This window comes from Oryctolagus cuniculus, chromosome 16, assembly GCF_964237555.1.
Source record: "Oryctolagus cuniculus chromosome 16, mOryCun1.1, whole genome shotgun sequence".
Classification (NCBI taxonomy): domain Eukaryota; kingdom Metazoa; phylum Chordata; class Mammalia; order Lagomorpha; family Leporidae; genus Oryctolagus; species Oryctolagus cuniculus.
In genome coordinates, this window is record NC_091447.1 from 16,968,344 (window position 1) to 16,984,667 (window position 16,324).

At 47.3% G+C, this 16,324-nt stretch overlaps 2 protein-coding genes across 13 annotated transcripts in view; one reads left to right on the top strand and one right to left on the bottom strand.

Moving 5' to 3' along the window:
* SPMIP4 (sperm microtubule inner protein 4) overlaps positions 1-6,161 on the bottom strand; it is a 30,756-nt gene extending 24,595 nt beyond the window's left edge. Inside the window, exons 1-2 of one of the 2 annotated variants that reach the window (XM_008261548.4) lie at positions 6,021-6,161; positions 5,455-5,612 (exon numbers count right to left, since the gene is read on the bottom strand). In XM_008261548.4, the coding sequence (XP_008259770.3) occupies positions 5,455-5,588 (134 nt within the window). In that variant the 5' untranslated portion in view covers positions 5,589-5,612; positions 6,021-6,161. Of the gene's footprint in view, positions 1-5,454; positions 5,613-6,020 lie in introns of those variants that run through there. The other variant, XM_070059671.1, reaches the window with a different exon arrangement.
* LOC138845860 (uncharacterized) overlaps positions 1-16,324 on the top strand; it is a 159,251-nt gene that overhangs the window by 39,801 nt on the left and 103,126 nt on the right. The window lies entirely within an intron of this gene.

Consider the following 16,324-nt stretch of genomic DNA (forward strand, 5'->3'; position numbering starts at 1 on the left):
CTACTGAATAGAATGAAGAAAGAACACTAAGGACTGTCTTATAAATGGAATGGATTATCTTGTGAAGTCACTAGATGGAGGGCTGGCAAACTGTGGACCGTGGGTCAGATCCAACCTACCACCTGTTTATTTATTTATTTATTTTTTTGACAGGCAGAGTTAGAGAGACAGACAGAGAGAAAGGTTTTCCTTTTCCATTGGTTCACCCCCTAAATGGCCACTGCGGCTGGCGCACTGCGCTGATCCGAAGCCAGGAGCCAGGTGTTTCTCCTGGTCTCCCATGCGGGTGCAGGGCCCAAGAACTTGGGCCATCCTCCACTGCCTTCCCGGGCCACAGCAGAGAGCTGGACTGGAAGAGGAGCAATTGGGACAGAATCCGGGGTGCCGGCGCTGCAGGCGGAGGATTAGCCAAGTGAGCCGCGGCGCCCGGCCCACCACCTGTTTTTGTAAATAACATTTTCTGGGAACGCAGCCACAGCTGTTCATGTCTGAGCCATCTCTCTAGTCTATGGCAGCTTGTGCACCATCGCGTGGAGCTGAGTAGTGGTAACAGACTGGACAGCCTCTGGTGTCTACTATCCAGCTCTTTCAGAGAACATTTGTTGGCCCTGCACTACTGATTTGGGGTGCTGCAGAAGGGGTGCTGCCCCAGTTCTCGGGCCTTCAAGCCCCCACCAGCTCCCTCACTATGATCAACAAGCATGGTTTGGGGGACATGACAAGTGAAAAATATTTAAACACATTTGATTAATGACGACCTAAGCTTTAATATTTAAATTTGTAAAAGTTACATTTAAATCATAAATGAGTCAATTTTTCCACATCTGACCCCATATATTACATTGTCCCAGAAGATGAGCCAGGAGAAAATGTTCATCAATCATTTGGGCTGGCACCCATCTAAGGCTGAGAAGTGGTGAGAAATCATTTAAGATAAAAGGCAGCACATCAATACATCGTGTTTCTCTCTTATTTTAGGATCTTGTGTCCTCTCACCCCACCCATCTGCTTCAATGCTCCTGGCATGATAAAGGAACCAATTAAAATAAATGCAGAAGTTTTATGATACAGTAGTTTTAGAGCTTAAATAAAGGATATCTCCCTAACAAGGAGGTTAGTAATCAAATTATCAGTGCTGCAATTTGTGGCCACAGGCAGTTAAGGGTTTACTTGTTTCTGAGAAACATACATTCCCTGTGGGTAAACCAATGTCTTATTTTGTAATCACTACACAGAATTTTGAGTATCTAATCCCCCATTCATGGGGCTGAATTTGGCCAATAAAGTTCGGAACAAATATAACCCTCATTTCTTAGTTGGCAGAGGACTAATACTAAAAGAAAACTGTTCAAGAACAAAAGGGCACAGAAGTGGATCCAGAAACAGTGAAGACCTCAGTGACATCCAGTTCTCCAGGCACTTCCTTTCTTGACAAGTGTTTGCCTGTCAGGCTGGAAACTGCTGGAGGTAAGAAGTCAGCCAGTGCAGACAGGCAATAGGAATCTGCAGATTTTGAACAGCTGTCCCAGCACTGTCATAGTTTCAATGGGAGAAATACAAAGCTATACTGCCTGCTGGCTACTTAATATTTTTAAGGGAAATCAAGTGAGAATCTTATTATATTGGTTCCAATGTACAAGGGAATAAGATAATTGAAGTATAAAGATGAACTTGTTCTCAGTAGGTAATCCAGAACCATAATCCTAGCTTTCTTATTGTTTTCAGTGCTTTCTGTTAGCCCAGCAGTTCTCAAAATAGGCTGAAAAACTTCTAAATGATACAGATTCCCTTGCCCCACCTCAGACATAATGAGCTAGAATCTGTAGGAGTTTGGGAATCTCTGTTTCCCAGAGTATCTCAGATGATTCTGACGAGTCCAATCTGCACACTGATCCTGGGTAAACATGGAGCTAGACTGCAGTGCCTATTGTGAATTTTTTCCAGAAAAGGGTAGGCTAATGTGAGGAGATCATTTTGCGTCACTGTTAAAAATCACTAACTTAGTTCCAGATACATCACGACAGTGAGAAAGTACATCAGTGTTTAGAAAGCACACTGCTGACAGCTAAAGAATGTCAGGACTTATGTTCTTCCTTACCATTGCAAAATCCCTAGAATCTAGGAGCTTTTCATTTTGTTTTGTTTTTGAGATACCTTGTGGTTCAAGTGGGGAGCCAGGACCCTGAGCCCAGGCTGAAGAAGCCAGCCTCAGCCACGACAGGGCAGAGGGCCTCACACTACTCTGAGGACACTTTCCTGAGCAGCTCAGAGAGATCTGACTGTGAGAAGAGAGAACCTTCTCTAGGGTGACAGGCTGGTTTTTAGGAGGGAGTTAAGAGGAGCGGCTCTGAGCACACAGGATCATCCTGGCTTTCTCAGTCTGGGAACTGTGAAAGAATTCACATGAAACCAAAGGGAAGCAAGCAAGTTCAGTTATTAGAGCCAGGAACATGGGTGTACCTACATACTGTAGGTACCCTCTTATAAGGTTTAGACAGTACCCTCTTGTAAGGGACCATAGGTTATGTTTGCCATCGACTACCCCAAAGGTCCACGCCTGTGACAAGTCTTTCTGAAGGCACAGTGCACCCAACCAGATGTGGCAGCCCTAGATCCTTCCTCAGCTCCCTTTTGGCCAAACACAAAGCCTCACTTGGCCACCTTTGAGCCAGGAACAACTGCTCTTCCCCATATCACACAAGATCTGCTGAGGGTTTTCTAGGACCCAAGAGAAGTTCTGCCTAATCTGCGGCCCTTGGAGCCAAACAGGAATTTAGGGCTGACAGCCACGCTTGTGAGTGAATCTGGAGTAGAAGCAGGGAAGACTGACTTGGAAGTCTAAGCAACCTGAGCCCCTCTCCCCAGATATGAAAAGCATTCCTGTTAATGAAGAGCAGGCATTTGGCCAATGGTGAAGCCAACAGTTGGGATGTCTGCATATCATACTGAAGTGCTCAGGTTCAGGTCCTGGCTTTGTTCCCAATCTGTTTCCTGCTCATGCACACCCTAGGAGGCAGCCGGTGATGGCTCAAGTGGCTGGGTGCCTGCCACCCATGTGGGAGACCTGGACTGAGTTTCTGGCTCTCTGCTTTGGCCTAGCCCAGCCCAGCCCACACCTGACTGCTACAGGCGTCTGAAGAATAAACTAACAGACGGGAGCTCTCTTTTTGTACCCCTCAGGTAAAAATAAATAAATGGAGAGGGCATACACTGAGATGTTAACATGGTGGTTATTATTTCTGGATAAATGAAGTACAGACATTTTCTACTTTATACTTTAATTTCTCAATTTTTCTGTTGGAAAAATGGAATTTGCTTCATTTATGGATTTCTGAATCATTTATAAGGAACATGTGTTTTACAATTAGGTAGAAAACTCTTTCTAAAATTTGCTTTATTTATTTATTTGAAAGGCGGAGAGAGAGAATGGGAGATAAATAGTGCTCTTCCATCTATTGGTTCATTCCCCAAATGCCTGCAGCAAGCCAGGGGTGCGCTTTGCCAAAGCCAGGAACTGAGCACTCAATCCAGGTCTCCCACATGGGTGGAAGGGACCCAAGCACTGGATCCATCACCACTGCCTCCCGTGGTGTGCAACAGCAGAAAACCGGTTAGGAAGCAGAGCCAGGATTTGAATATAGGCACTCTGATACGGGTACAGGCCCCAAAGCAACATCTTAACTGCTGCACCAAATGGCCACTCCTCTTTTCCTTTTTTGACATAAAAAGCTGGAAAAGAACCTACAAATGGATGTCTACATTTGATAAAAGCCTAAGACGTACAAAGAAAGAGCAGGGTCTGGGAGAACCAGTGGTTAGTCTGGCTAAGAGAACTCGCAGGCCAAACAAATCTTCAAATGTTTTAAGAGCTGCTAGCATGGTGGATTATTATTTGGACTGGTTTCTGAGGAAAGAACCAGAGTTAGCAGAAAGAAATTACAAGGAAAAAAAATGTTGTTATTAGGAAGACAACTGTCTAATAATCAGGAGTATTAAAAAGCGGGAGTGGAGTGCCTGTGTGGCAGTGATGGCCCATTTTAAATGTTTAAACTGGGGTGAGGTGACTCCCTGTCTGATTTCCTAAAGAAAGGATTATTAAATGAGAACTGAGCAAGTGAAATTAAAAAACACAAAAGAAAACAACCACACAGGGTATGTTTCCACTGTCCAAGTGGGTTTTGAGCCCCCCCCCCCCCCCAAAATGATTCCAGTAGATGCAATATAGAAAAAGCTGGCAGTAAGATCCTGGCAAATTCCTGTTTGTTCCTGTGCCTTCATATTTAAAATGGGTCAAATAATAGTACTTGCATGAGGATTAAGAGTTACTATAGCATGTGGAACAGTGCTGACACATTTTTTTTAAGATTTATTTTTTATTTATTTGAAGAGTTACAGTGAGAGGAGAATGGGGGGTGGGGGAGTAGAGAAAGAAAAGGAATCTTCCATCTGCTGGTTCACTCCCCAAATGGCTGCTGCTGCGCCATGCCAAAGCCAGGAGGCCGGAGTTTCTTCCGAGTCTCTCACACAGGTGCAGGGGTCCAAGCACTTGAGCCATCCTCCACTGCATTCCCAGGCATGTTGGCAGGGAGCTGGATTGGAAGTGGAGCAGCCAGGACTCCAACCAGTGTCCTTATGGGATGCCTGCATCCCAGGTGGAGGCTTAACCTTCTAGGCCATAATGCAGGCCCCAAGTGCTGACACATCCTAATCACTCATCATTTTAGGTGCAATTTCAACCTTAATGGGCATTTAGTGGTTAAAGTGAAAATTTAGACAGCAACTATGAGCAAGATTCTGGAAGTCTTTTGGGGCAGACAGTACTAGGAGATGATAGAGAATGACTGTAAACTATAAACCAGGAAGTATATACTAAGAGATTAATTTGCAAGGCCGGTGCCACGGCTCACTAGGCTAATCCTCCGCCTGTGGCGCTGGCACCCCAGGTTCTAGTTCCAGTTGGGGCGCTGGTTCTGTCCCGGTTGCCCCTCTTCCAGTCCAGCTCTCTGCTGTGGCCCGGGAGTGCAGTGGAGGATGGTCCAGGTGCTTGGGCCCTGCACCCGCATGGGAGACCAGGAGGAAGCACCTGGCTCCTGGCTTTGGATCGGCGCAGGGCGCCGGCCATAGCGTCCACTTGGGGGGGAGGGTGAACAAATGGAAAAAAGGAAGACGTTTCTCTCTGTCTCTCTCTCTCACTGTTTAACTCTGCCTGTCCCCCCCCCCCAAAAAAAAAAAGATTAATTTGCAAATGAAGGGAGTGACCACTACTCAGGAATTGGGGAATGCAGTGACTCTGACTTCCTGGTGCACAGAACCTGAGCTTGTCACGGAGTTGCTGACAGAGGCCACAGGCCCGTTGCCCCTCATCAGGCAGGGGAGCCCCAGAACGGTACAGGTTTCTAAGCACAGGCAGAAGCACACTCCTGTATTTGACCCCTCTCCCCAGGCGACCTTTACCTGTCGTCTGAGGCCGTCGCGCGAGTGACCCTTCGCAGGGGTGTGTGCACCTCATTTGAGTAAAAGGTGTCGGACAAGAGGTCGGCTCCCTCCAGCTCCCGGCAGCAGAAGGGCCCGCCGTGGACCACCGCCATGCTTGCTGGCTAACAAGGCACGCTCTACAAAGGAAAGAGGGATGCATTCCGATGGGGAGAGGCCATGCTCACGCCCACTGGCCCTGCACACATGCCCGGGGACTGCTGTCCTCCCCAGAAACCCCTCGGACGCCAGCTCCGTGCCGCGGACACAGCTCCGCAGTGGGAGGCTTGTATGAGGGGCGTCCGCCTCGCCTCCGGCCCAGCTACCCAGTTCTAGAAAGCTGAGCCGGCCGTTCCCCCGGGTCTGCGGACTCAGGGTGATGGGACCCCCCAGCGCCATCAGGGGCCGTCCTTCCAGAGGCCCCTGCGGGTCTGGACAGGGTCCGGTCCGCGGACCCCTGACCTTGTGGGTATCCCTGTCCCGGCCCCCTGGACAGGCGGGAGACCGGAGGAGCGGCGGCGACCAGGCCTCCTGTGCCAGCGACGCACCTGGGTCATCCACCTCGAAGCGCCGCCGCACCGCGCCTCCCCGTCTCCTCCCCAGAGCCGGCGGGTCTCCGCGGGGCGTGGAATTTCACCGTCGTCCGCACCTGCGGCCCCCGGGAGCTTGCGGGCAGGTGCGGGAAAGGGAGGGAGAGGGACCGCGCGCAGGCCGGGGGTGTGGTCGAGGGTGCCTGTGACGGTGACGGTGACCGTGGCACTAGGTAATACATCCTGGGGCGGGGCGAGGAGCGGCAGGGAGAGGCCACAGGCTCTGGGGGCCTCGAAGACCGGCGCCCCAGGAGTTCGGGACTGGGACAAACGGACGCGGGCCGGAAGCCCTGAGAAGGAGCGGAAGCCTCGCTGCCTCTTGCCAGTCCCTGTCCCCGCCCACCGCCAGTCCTTGTCCCCGCCCACCGCCGAGGCTCGCGCCCAGGGCGCCGTCTGGCGGCGGCTGCGGCTGCGGCGGCACCGTGTAGTGCTGGCGGTGCTGGCTGGTGTCTGCGTGTCCCCGGGCGAGGGCGTTGTCTGTCCCGCGCTGGGCGGAGGAAGAACGCAGGTGCGGGGGCAGATGGCTGGGGTGACGGACCGGCTGAGCCTCCAACGTCGTGTCTTTGACCTGCGCCGGGGATGTTGCATCGGGTGAGAAACCTGAGCCTGGATCAAGGCGCAGCTATTTTAGACTAGACCTCCATCTTGTAACTCGGGCCTGATCGGGCCCTGAACCCTAAGCCAAAAACTCCTAAAAAAGAAAATAAAACTGCCCTTGCGATAAACTCTGCTAGCAACAGCCAATTAACAGATAGTAGGGAAATGCGCAAAGTTCCAGGTTTCTTTTCAGACAGTTAAGGTGATTGATGACATCCTGAAACCCTGCAGTTTGGCACGCACCCCCTAGCAGCTCGGACCTTAAACTTTAGCCAATCATAAAACGACAAGTATAAATTTAAAATATAAGCCTATCAGATGCTGTACAGCCGAACTTGTTTGTTCAACTGTATAAAAATCCTAATGACCTTACTGTAGGGGTCGCCGATCCAGCCCAGTTGTGCCTGGTGCGGACATCGGTCCAAACTCGAGTTTGAAATAAAACTCTTGCGCTTGCATCAGCCTCTGCTCCTGGTGGTCTTAATTGGTGGGAATCTGACACTTCGGGTACAACACGGGTGGCTGGATTCCGTGGGGGCCGCCTGGGGGTAGCACCCAGCAGCACTCTGCTCTGTCTTACCAGTCGTGATATGCATGGGACAGGTGGGCACCAGGCCTGCAGGTGCAGTCCTCCACCTGCCACCCTGAGGGCCTAGCCCTGCCGTCTCAGTCCTCTGTGCGTGCCCGCCCCCACTCCACCCCACCGCAAAGGAAAGGCATAGAAGCCGCGTTGCGCCCTTTTCCTTTACATTGTTATAGAGACCTTAAGGTGGTATTTGAAAATGGGTAGGTTTTTGATGGGCTCAGTACTTTCTTGGAAGATAGGAATATTTTTTAAATTAATAAACTTTAGATTTGACTTAATTTAATTCAATTTTGACTTTTGCTGTGTTTGGAAACTTCTGTTAGTGATTTAAAATATTCATTTTTTTTTCTCTTAAATCACAAAGCTTTAAGCCTCGTTAGTTCCACTGTACTTACTAGGCTGGCAACTAATACATGAAAGTATTCTGCTGGCTTTGAAATTAAACTGCAAATGAGTTAAGCAACATTTTAATAGCAACTTTTTTGCCTTGAGGAACTCTTAGTCTGTTTTCTTGTGCTGTAATGAAATACCACAGACTTGGTAATTTATAAAAATGAGAGGTTTATGTGGCTTGGATTTCTAGAGGCTGGAAAATGCAAGGCTCTCTGGGAGAGCCTTCCTGCTGCGTCATAGCCCGGTAGAGGGTACTGTTATGCCCAGTTCAGTCGTCCCCAAAGACCACCAAGGAGCCGATACCGCTGTAAAGCACACGAGAGTTTTATTGCAGGTCCGGGCCTGGTCTCTCAATCAACACCGACACAGCGGGTCTGAATTGAGAGCCCCAACCCTTCAGTTAACAGGGTTTTTATAGGGTTTTCAGAGACATCCTTTTTTTTTTTTTTTTTTTTTTTTTTTTTTGACAGGCAGAGTGGACAGTGAGAGAGAGAGACAGAGAGAAAGGTCTTCCATTGCCGTTGGATCACCCTCCAGTGGCCGCCTCCGCCGGCGCGCTGCGCTGATCAGAAGGCAGGAGCCAGGTACTTATCCTGGTCTCCCATGGGGTGCAGGGCCCAAGCACTTGGGCCATCCTCCACTGCACTCCCTGGCCACAGCAGAGAGCTGGCCTGGAAGAGGGGCAACCAGGACAGAATCCAGCGCCCCGACCGGGACTAGAACCGGGTGTGCCGGCGCCGCAAGGCGGAGGATTAGCCTATTGAGCCACGGCGCCGGCAATAGGGTTTTCAGAGACATTCTATACATCATGGTACCATTTAGCAAATCATCTCATCCCGTGGGAAATTCAAAGGACATCTCTTAGAATTGATTAGTGCATCCAGTGGTGGGAACGGACCTACTAAAGGTGGTTGGATGGCTTTGGGGTTGATGCCTTTCGAACTGATTGGCCGAAGCACAGGGTCCGAGCTGATGGGGTGTACCTGCTGAACTGCAGGGTCTCAGGTAGCTATCAATCACCTTACCTGCCCTGAGAAGACACCAGGAACTCTAGGTATTTCTCTGTTATCTGTTAATTGGCTGTTGCTAGGAGAGTTTATTGCAAGGGGAGTTCATTTATTTACTTTTAGGAACTTCTGGTTTAGGGTTCAGGGCCTGGTCAGGCCCAAGTTACAAGATGGAGGCCTAATTTAAAATAGTTACACCCCCAGGCTCAGGTCTCACAGTACTACACAGCGAGACAGGGCCAGCATGCTAGCTAGGGTTTCTCCACCTCCTCCAGCCACTAATGCAACCAGGGCCCCCACACTCATGACCATGTCTAATCCTAATCACTCCCAAGGCTTCTCCGGACACCTCTGGTCTGGTGTGGACTTGGAGATGCAGTTTCTGACACATCGTTACCCAGCAGAGCTCTAGACTCCTCATCCTGTGCACCTGCTACTTTATGCCCTCCGACCCCCAGCTCCATCTCTTCCCTGGTAACCACTCTTTTCTTCTCTGTCTTGTATACAGTGGTGTGCCAAATAGTGACATTTGGTCAGCCGTATGCCATAAGATTACACCACCGAGTGACATAGCACTCTGACTTTGTGTGTGTTCCATGATGGTCACACGTGATGAATTTGCCTCATGATGCCTTTCTCAGAATATATTTCAGACACTAAGTGATGCATGACTGCATTGCGACTTTTATTCTTAGATTCCACATCTAAGTGAGGTCATGCAACATTTTCCTTTCATTGAGCTTATTTCAGTTAGCATGAAGTCCTCCGTGCTCATTCACATTGTAGCAAATGACAGTATCTCACTTGAAAAATTTTTTTTAAATATTCCTTCCTTCTTTCCTCTCTTCCTCCCCTCCCTGCTTCCTTCCTTCCTTCCTAGGGCAGAGTGACAGAGAGAGAGAGATTTTCCATCTGTTGGTTCACTACCCCATGGGCCTAGGCCATGCTGAAGCTAGGAGCCTGGGACTCCAACTGGGTCTCCCATGTGGGTTGCAGGGGCCAAAGCACTCAGAACATCTTCCACTGCTCTCCCAGGTGCATCAGCAGGGAATTGGATCAGAAGCAGCGCAGCTGGAGGTCAATCCTCTGATATAGGATGCTGGTGTCGCAGCAGTAGCCCATCTTCCTGTGCCATGATGCCAGCCCAAGATTTCATTCATTTTAATGCCGAATAATCTTGCATTATACAAATGTCCTAGTTCCTTTATCCATTCCCCCACTGACAGACACTTAGCGGAATCCCTATCTTGGCTATTGTGCACCATGGGGCAGGGAGCATGGGAGTGCAGACGTCTCTGAGGTGGTGATTTCATTTCCTTTGGAGATGTCCCCAAAAGAGTGGTTTCTGAGTCACAGGGTAATTCTATTTTTAATTTCCTTAGAAACCTCTGTATTGTTTTCCACAATGGCTCTCCAGAACTGCGTTCCTAACAGCAGTATATGAGTGTTCCCTCTTCTCCATACCCTTGCCGTTTGTTGTAACTTTTTAAAAAAAATTTATTTATTTGAAAAGTAGAGTTTCAGAAAGAGAGGGAGAGGCAGAGAGAGAGAAAAAGAGAGCAAGCGAGAGAGAGAATGAGAGAGAGAGCTCTATCTTCCATCTGCTGGTTCACTCCCCAAATGGCCTCAATGGCTGGGGCTAGGCCAGGCCAAAGCCAGGAGACAGGAGCCTCATCTGAATCTTGCATATGGCTGCAGGGGCCCAGGCACTTGGGCCATCTTCCACTGCTTTCCCAGGACATAGCAGAGAGCTGGGTGGAAAGTGGAGCAGCTGGGACACAAACTGGTGGTACCCATATGGGATTCCTACACCAACACTGCAGGTAGTGTCTTTATCTGCTGCGCCACAGTACCAGCCACCTTAAGTTTTTTTTTTTTTTTAAGATTTATTTATTTATTTGAAAGTCGGAGTTACACAGAGAAAAGGAGAGTCAGAGAGACAGAGACAGAGAGAGAGAGAAAGAGACAGGGGGAGAGAGAGAGAAAGGGAGAGAGAGAGAGGGAGAGAGGTCTTCCATCTGTTGTTTCACTCCCCAGATGGCTGTAATGGCTGGAGCTGCGCCGATCCAAAGCCAGGAGCCAGGAACTTCTTCCAGGTCTCCCACATGGGTGCAGGGGCCCAAGGACTTGGGCCATCTTCTACTGCTTTCCCAGGCCATAGCAGAGAGCTGGATCGGAAATGGAGCAGCTGGGACTTGAACAGGCATCCATATGGGATGCTGGCACCGCAAGCGGCGGCTTTACCCGCTATGCCACAGCACCGGCCCCTCCCTTTAAGTTTTTGATGATAAGTATTCTAACACATATGAGGTGGTATCTTACGTGGTTGTGATTTGAGTTTTCTTGATAATTAATGATATTGAGCACCTTTCCATAGCCTGTTTGCCATTTTATGTCTGCTTTGAAGAAATATCAATTAAGTCTTTTGCCCATTTAAAAATTGGGTTATTTATTTTTCCACTGCTGTGTTGTGTAAGTTCTTTATATATCTTTGCTATTAAGACTTTTTTAAAAAAAGATTTATTTTTTTATTTGAAATCCAGAGTTATACAGAGAGAGGGAGAGACAGAGAGATCCTCCATCTACTGGTTCACTTCCCAAATGGCTGCAACAGCCGGGACTGGGCCAGGCCAGAGCTGGGAGCCAGGAGCTTCATTTGGGTGGTCATCACAGCAGGTAGCTTAACCCGCTATACCACAGTGCCATCCCCAATATTAACACTTGCAAATATTTTTCCCAGTCTATAGGCTGCCATTTCGTTTCATTGTTTCCTTTGTTGTGCAGAAACTTTTTAGTCTGATTTAGTCTCATTCTTTTGTGTATTTTTGCTTTTGTAACCTCAGCTCTTGGTGTGAAATCAAAAAAAAAAAAAGAAAAAAGAAAAAAAAAAAAAAGAAAAAACATCACTGCTAAGGCCAATGCCCGGGAGCTTTTATATTTTTGTCTAGGGGTTTTATCGTTTCTGGCCTTATAGTTAGGTCTTTTATCCATTGGGAGTTTATTTTATTTTATTTTATTTTTTTGACAGGCAGAGTGGATAGTGAGAGAGAGAGACAGAGAGAAAGGTCTTCCTTTTGCCGTTGGTTCACCCTCCAATGGCCGCCATGGCTGGCGTGCTGCGGCCAGCGCAGCGCGCTGATCCGATGGCAGGAGCCAGGTGCTTCTCCTGGTCTCCCATGGGGTGCAGGGCCCAAGCACTTGGGCCATCCTCCACTGCACTCCCTGGCCACAGCAGAGAGCTGGCCTGGAAGAGGGGCAACCGGGACAGGATCCGGCGCCCCGACAGGGACTAGAACCTGGTGTGCCGGCGCCGCTAGGTGGAGGATTAGCCTATTGAGCCGCGGAGCTGGCCAGGAGTTTATTTTTTATATAACGTAAGATAAGCGTCCTTTTTGCATTTGCAAGTCCAGTTCTCCCAGCACAGCTTATTGAAGCAACTATCCCTTTCCCATTATGTCCTCCTGGCGTCTTTGTCAAAAACACCTTGACTGCATATGCTTGGATTTATTCATGAGCTCACTCTTTCATTCCGTTGGTTTATGTGTCTATTTTTATGCCAGTGAGACGAGCAGTTAGCCTAATGGGTGAGATGCAAGTCAAGCTGCTTGCATCCTGTATTGGATGGAGTGCCTGGATTTGAGTCCTGGATCCCACTTCTAATTCCAGCTTTGTGCTGATAGAGGCTTTGGTAGTCAACAGATGACTGCTCACTCAAGTAGTTGAGTCCCCACTACCCACATTGGAGACCTGTACTGAATTCCTGGCTCCTGGTGTTGGCCTGGTCCAGCCCCAGCCATTATAGGCATTTGAGGAGTGAATCAGTGGATGAGAGTACTTGCTCTCTCTCCTTCTTTAATAAATAGAAGTTAGTCTTGTATTAGTTTCATACTGCTTTGACTACTATAGCTTTGCAACATAATCTTTTTTTTTTAAGATTTATTTATTTATTTGATAGGCAGAGTGTAGAGAAAGAGAAGGAGACACAGAGAGCAAGGTCTTCCATCTGCTGGTTCACTCCCCAAGTGGTTGCAATGGCCAGGGCTGGGCCAGGCTGAATCCAGGAGTCAGAAGCTTTCTCTGGGAAGTGGAACAGCTGGGAATCGAACCGGCGCCCTATGGGATGCCGGCATTGCAGGCAGTGGCTTAACCTGTTGTGCCACGGCACTGGTCCTGTAACATAATCTTGAATCAGGAAATGTGATGCCTCCAACTTTTTTTCTTTCTAAGAATTGTTTTGTCTATTAGGGTCTTCTATGGTTTCATATGAATTTTAGGTTTGATTTTTCTACTTCTATGCAGAAAATGTCATTGGGAATTCAGTTGAGATTTCATTGAATGTTTACATTGCTTTGAGTAATGTTGACATTTTAACAATAGTATTTCTACCAGTCCATGAGCATAGGCAAACTTTCCATTTACTTCAGTCTTATTCAGTTTCTTTTATCAATGTTTGTAGATTTCCATGTACAGATCTTTCACCTCCTTGGTTAAATTTATTCCTAGGAGGAACCAAGTTGTTGTTATTGTTTGGTGGTGGTGGAGACTACTGTAAATCGGGCTGTTTTCTTGATTCCTTTTTTATTTAGGTTGTTAGTAATAGATAAAAATGCTTTTAGTGTTTGAATATTGGTTTTGTGCTTTCCAGCTTTATTGCATTTGTTTGTTAGTTTGACTTTATTGTGTTCATTTGGAATTTTTCTCATAGGATCACGTCATCTGCAACTACAGATAACTTTCCTTCTTCCTTCCCAAGTTTGATGCCTTTCCTTTTCCTATCTGTGCTTGCCAGGATTTTCCAGTACTGCATTGAATAGTGAATGTCGGCATTCTTCCCTTGTACCAGATCACAGTGGAAAAGCTTTTGGTTTTGCTCCACTGATAATATTATATAATATGTCACTTTTTTTTACAAATTGCCTTTATTATATTGAGGCATGTTCCTTCTATACCTCAACTGTTGAGAATTTTTATCAAGAAAGATGTTGAATATTGTTGAATGTTTTCTTCTCTGCCCATTGAGATGGTCATGTGACTTTCATCTTTCATTCTGTGAATGTGATGTATCACGCTGATTTGGATGTGTGAGACCAGCCTGGCCTGCCAAGGACAAATCCCAATTAGCCATGTTGTATAATCAGTTTGATGTTTTGTTTTGAATTTGGCTTGCTAATATTTTATTGAGAATTTTTGTACCAATGCTCATCAGAGAGATTGGCCTGCAGTTGTCTTTCATTGTAATGTGTTTTCAGGCTTATAAATTAAGGTGATGCTGGCCCCATCAAATGTGCTTGGAAGTACTCCCTTGAGCTTTTTCAGGGAGAGATTAAGAAATATCGGTGATAATTCTTCAAATATTTTGTAGAAATCAGCTGTGAAACAATCTGGTCCTGAACTCCTCTTTACTGGGAGATTTTTTTTTTTTTTTTTGACAGGCAGAGTGGACAGTGAGAGAGAGAGACAGAGAGAAAGGTCTTCCTTTGCTGTTGGTTCACCCTCCAATGGCCGCTGTGGCTGGCGCACTGCGCTGATCCGAAGCCAGGAGCCAGGTGCTTCTCCTGGTCTCCCATGGGGTGCAGGGCCCAAGCACTTGGACCATCCTCCACTGCCTTCCTGGGCCACAGCAGAGAGCTGGCCTGGAAGAGGAGCAACCTGGACAGAATCCGGCGCCCTGACTGGGACTAGAACCCGGTGTGCCGGTGCCACAAGGCGGAGGATTAGCCTAGTGAGCCGCGGCGCCGGCTTGGGAGTTTTTTGATTACTGCTTCAGCCTCTGTTTCTCAGACTCCATCTCAGTAGGGTGCGTGTTTCTAGGAATTTATCCATTTTCTCCAGGTTATCCAACTTGTCATGTAATTGTTCATACTGGTCCATTACAATCTTTTTATTTCTGAGGCATCCATTATAATCCGTTTTCACTTTCACTTCTTATTTTGAGTCTTCTCTACTTTTTTGTGTTAAACCTGATGTATAGAATTAGTCTTGTACTCCTTTCTCTGGCTGATGTTAGCCAGGTCTGCTCCTGGGCAGCTACCCTTGTTAGAAGCTTCTTTCAAATTTGCCAGTTTGCAACTTGCACCAGTAGGTAATAACACAGGATATTTTTCCTTTTGTGACTCGTCTCACTTGAGGAAGTGCATTGTTTTCATTAATCCACCAGCAGTGACACCCTCGCCTGTCTTGCCTCCAGCTTTCTGTGCCACTGCACTGTTTATTAGTGTCAGAGTGAACAGTGCCCACAGCCCTGAGAAGTGAGGGGAGAAGATTTGCTTAGGTTTGCTCAGGTTAAGAAACGAGACTGCAGAAATGATTTAGCACCTCGGGTAGAGTCACTCAACACCCTACAAGGTAAAAGCTGTCTCAGGTCTGATTGGCAAGTGAGAGCCTCCTGCATCAGATAAGTCATCTGCCGGTGTGATATATTAGTCCCTGGCTCCCTGCCTGCTTCAGTCCCCCATCAGCCGGTCACCACCACCCTCCCGCTGTCCTGTGATGTAGGACATGGCCGAGATTGACAGAGGAAGAAGGTTGAAGGGGCAGTAGTTAAAATGTCACCACCCAGACTGAAATCTAAATGGCTTAATTCACCATGATGTGTTTTAATTAATGAGAGTGGAAAAGTGAAGAGGTTGTGGTTTCTAATCAAAGAAAGTAATGCTTTAGTTACTGAAATGAAAATGGCTTCATTGGGAGGGAAATAAAAGTTAATTAGGTCACAAAGATAAATTAACAGGAAACTAAAAACATCCTCACCACTATCAGATCCACTGTTGGTTTGTGTTGCAAAGGCAAGAACACACACAAAGATTCAAATGCAGATTCTTTTTTTTAAAAGATTTATTTATTTATTTGAAAGTCAGAGTTACACAGAGAGAGGAGAGGCAGAGAGAGAGGGAGAAGAGGTCTTCCATCCACTGGTTCACTTCCCAATTGGCCGCAATGGCCAGAGCTGCTCCGATCCGAAGCCAGGAGCCAGGAGCTTCCTCGGGGTCTCCCACGCGGGTGCAGGGGCCCAAGGGCTTGGACCATCTTCTACTGCTTTCCCAGGTCATAGCAGAGAGCTGGATCGGAAGTGGAGCAGCCGGGACTAAAACCGGTGCCCATATGGGATGCCGGTGCTTCAGGCCAGGGCGTTAACTCACTGCGCCACAGCACTGGCCCCCAAATGCAGATTCTTTAACATGTAGTAGTTTTGTGACTTTGGTGTCACAAATTTATGATTCTATCATAAATACCACTTTTGCATTTCATAGTAGATATCCTAATGTAAATAATTGGGCACTGTTTTATTTACTCTGCCTTTCCTTGAGGGCTTACTGATGCTGATAAGTGACCTTTAACTCAGAGCTGGACTCAAATTTCGATAAACTGTCACATTGAGGTTGCATATTAATTTAACATTTAAAAACATTTTTCAGGTTATTAACTGAGTCTTAGGTGTGCAGTATGTTGCGTGGAATAAAACATGACCCTGAGGCCTTTTTGTTGTGGGAGTAGTTGGTGGAGGCTACTGTTTGGTCCAAGGATTTAAAAATTCACTCTCAACAAACGTGGAGCATTTTCTGCCCTCTAGTGGTGAAAAGTAATTTTGCAATGTGGATTACAATTCTGAGCTTTAAATTACTAGGGGGAAAGCTACATGATATTTTAAAACTGGTTTGCAAATTATGTTGGTGCATGGC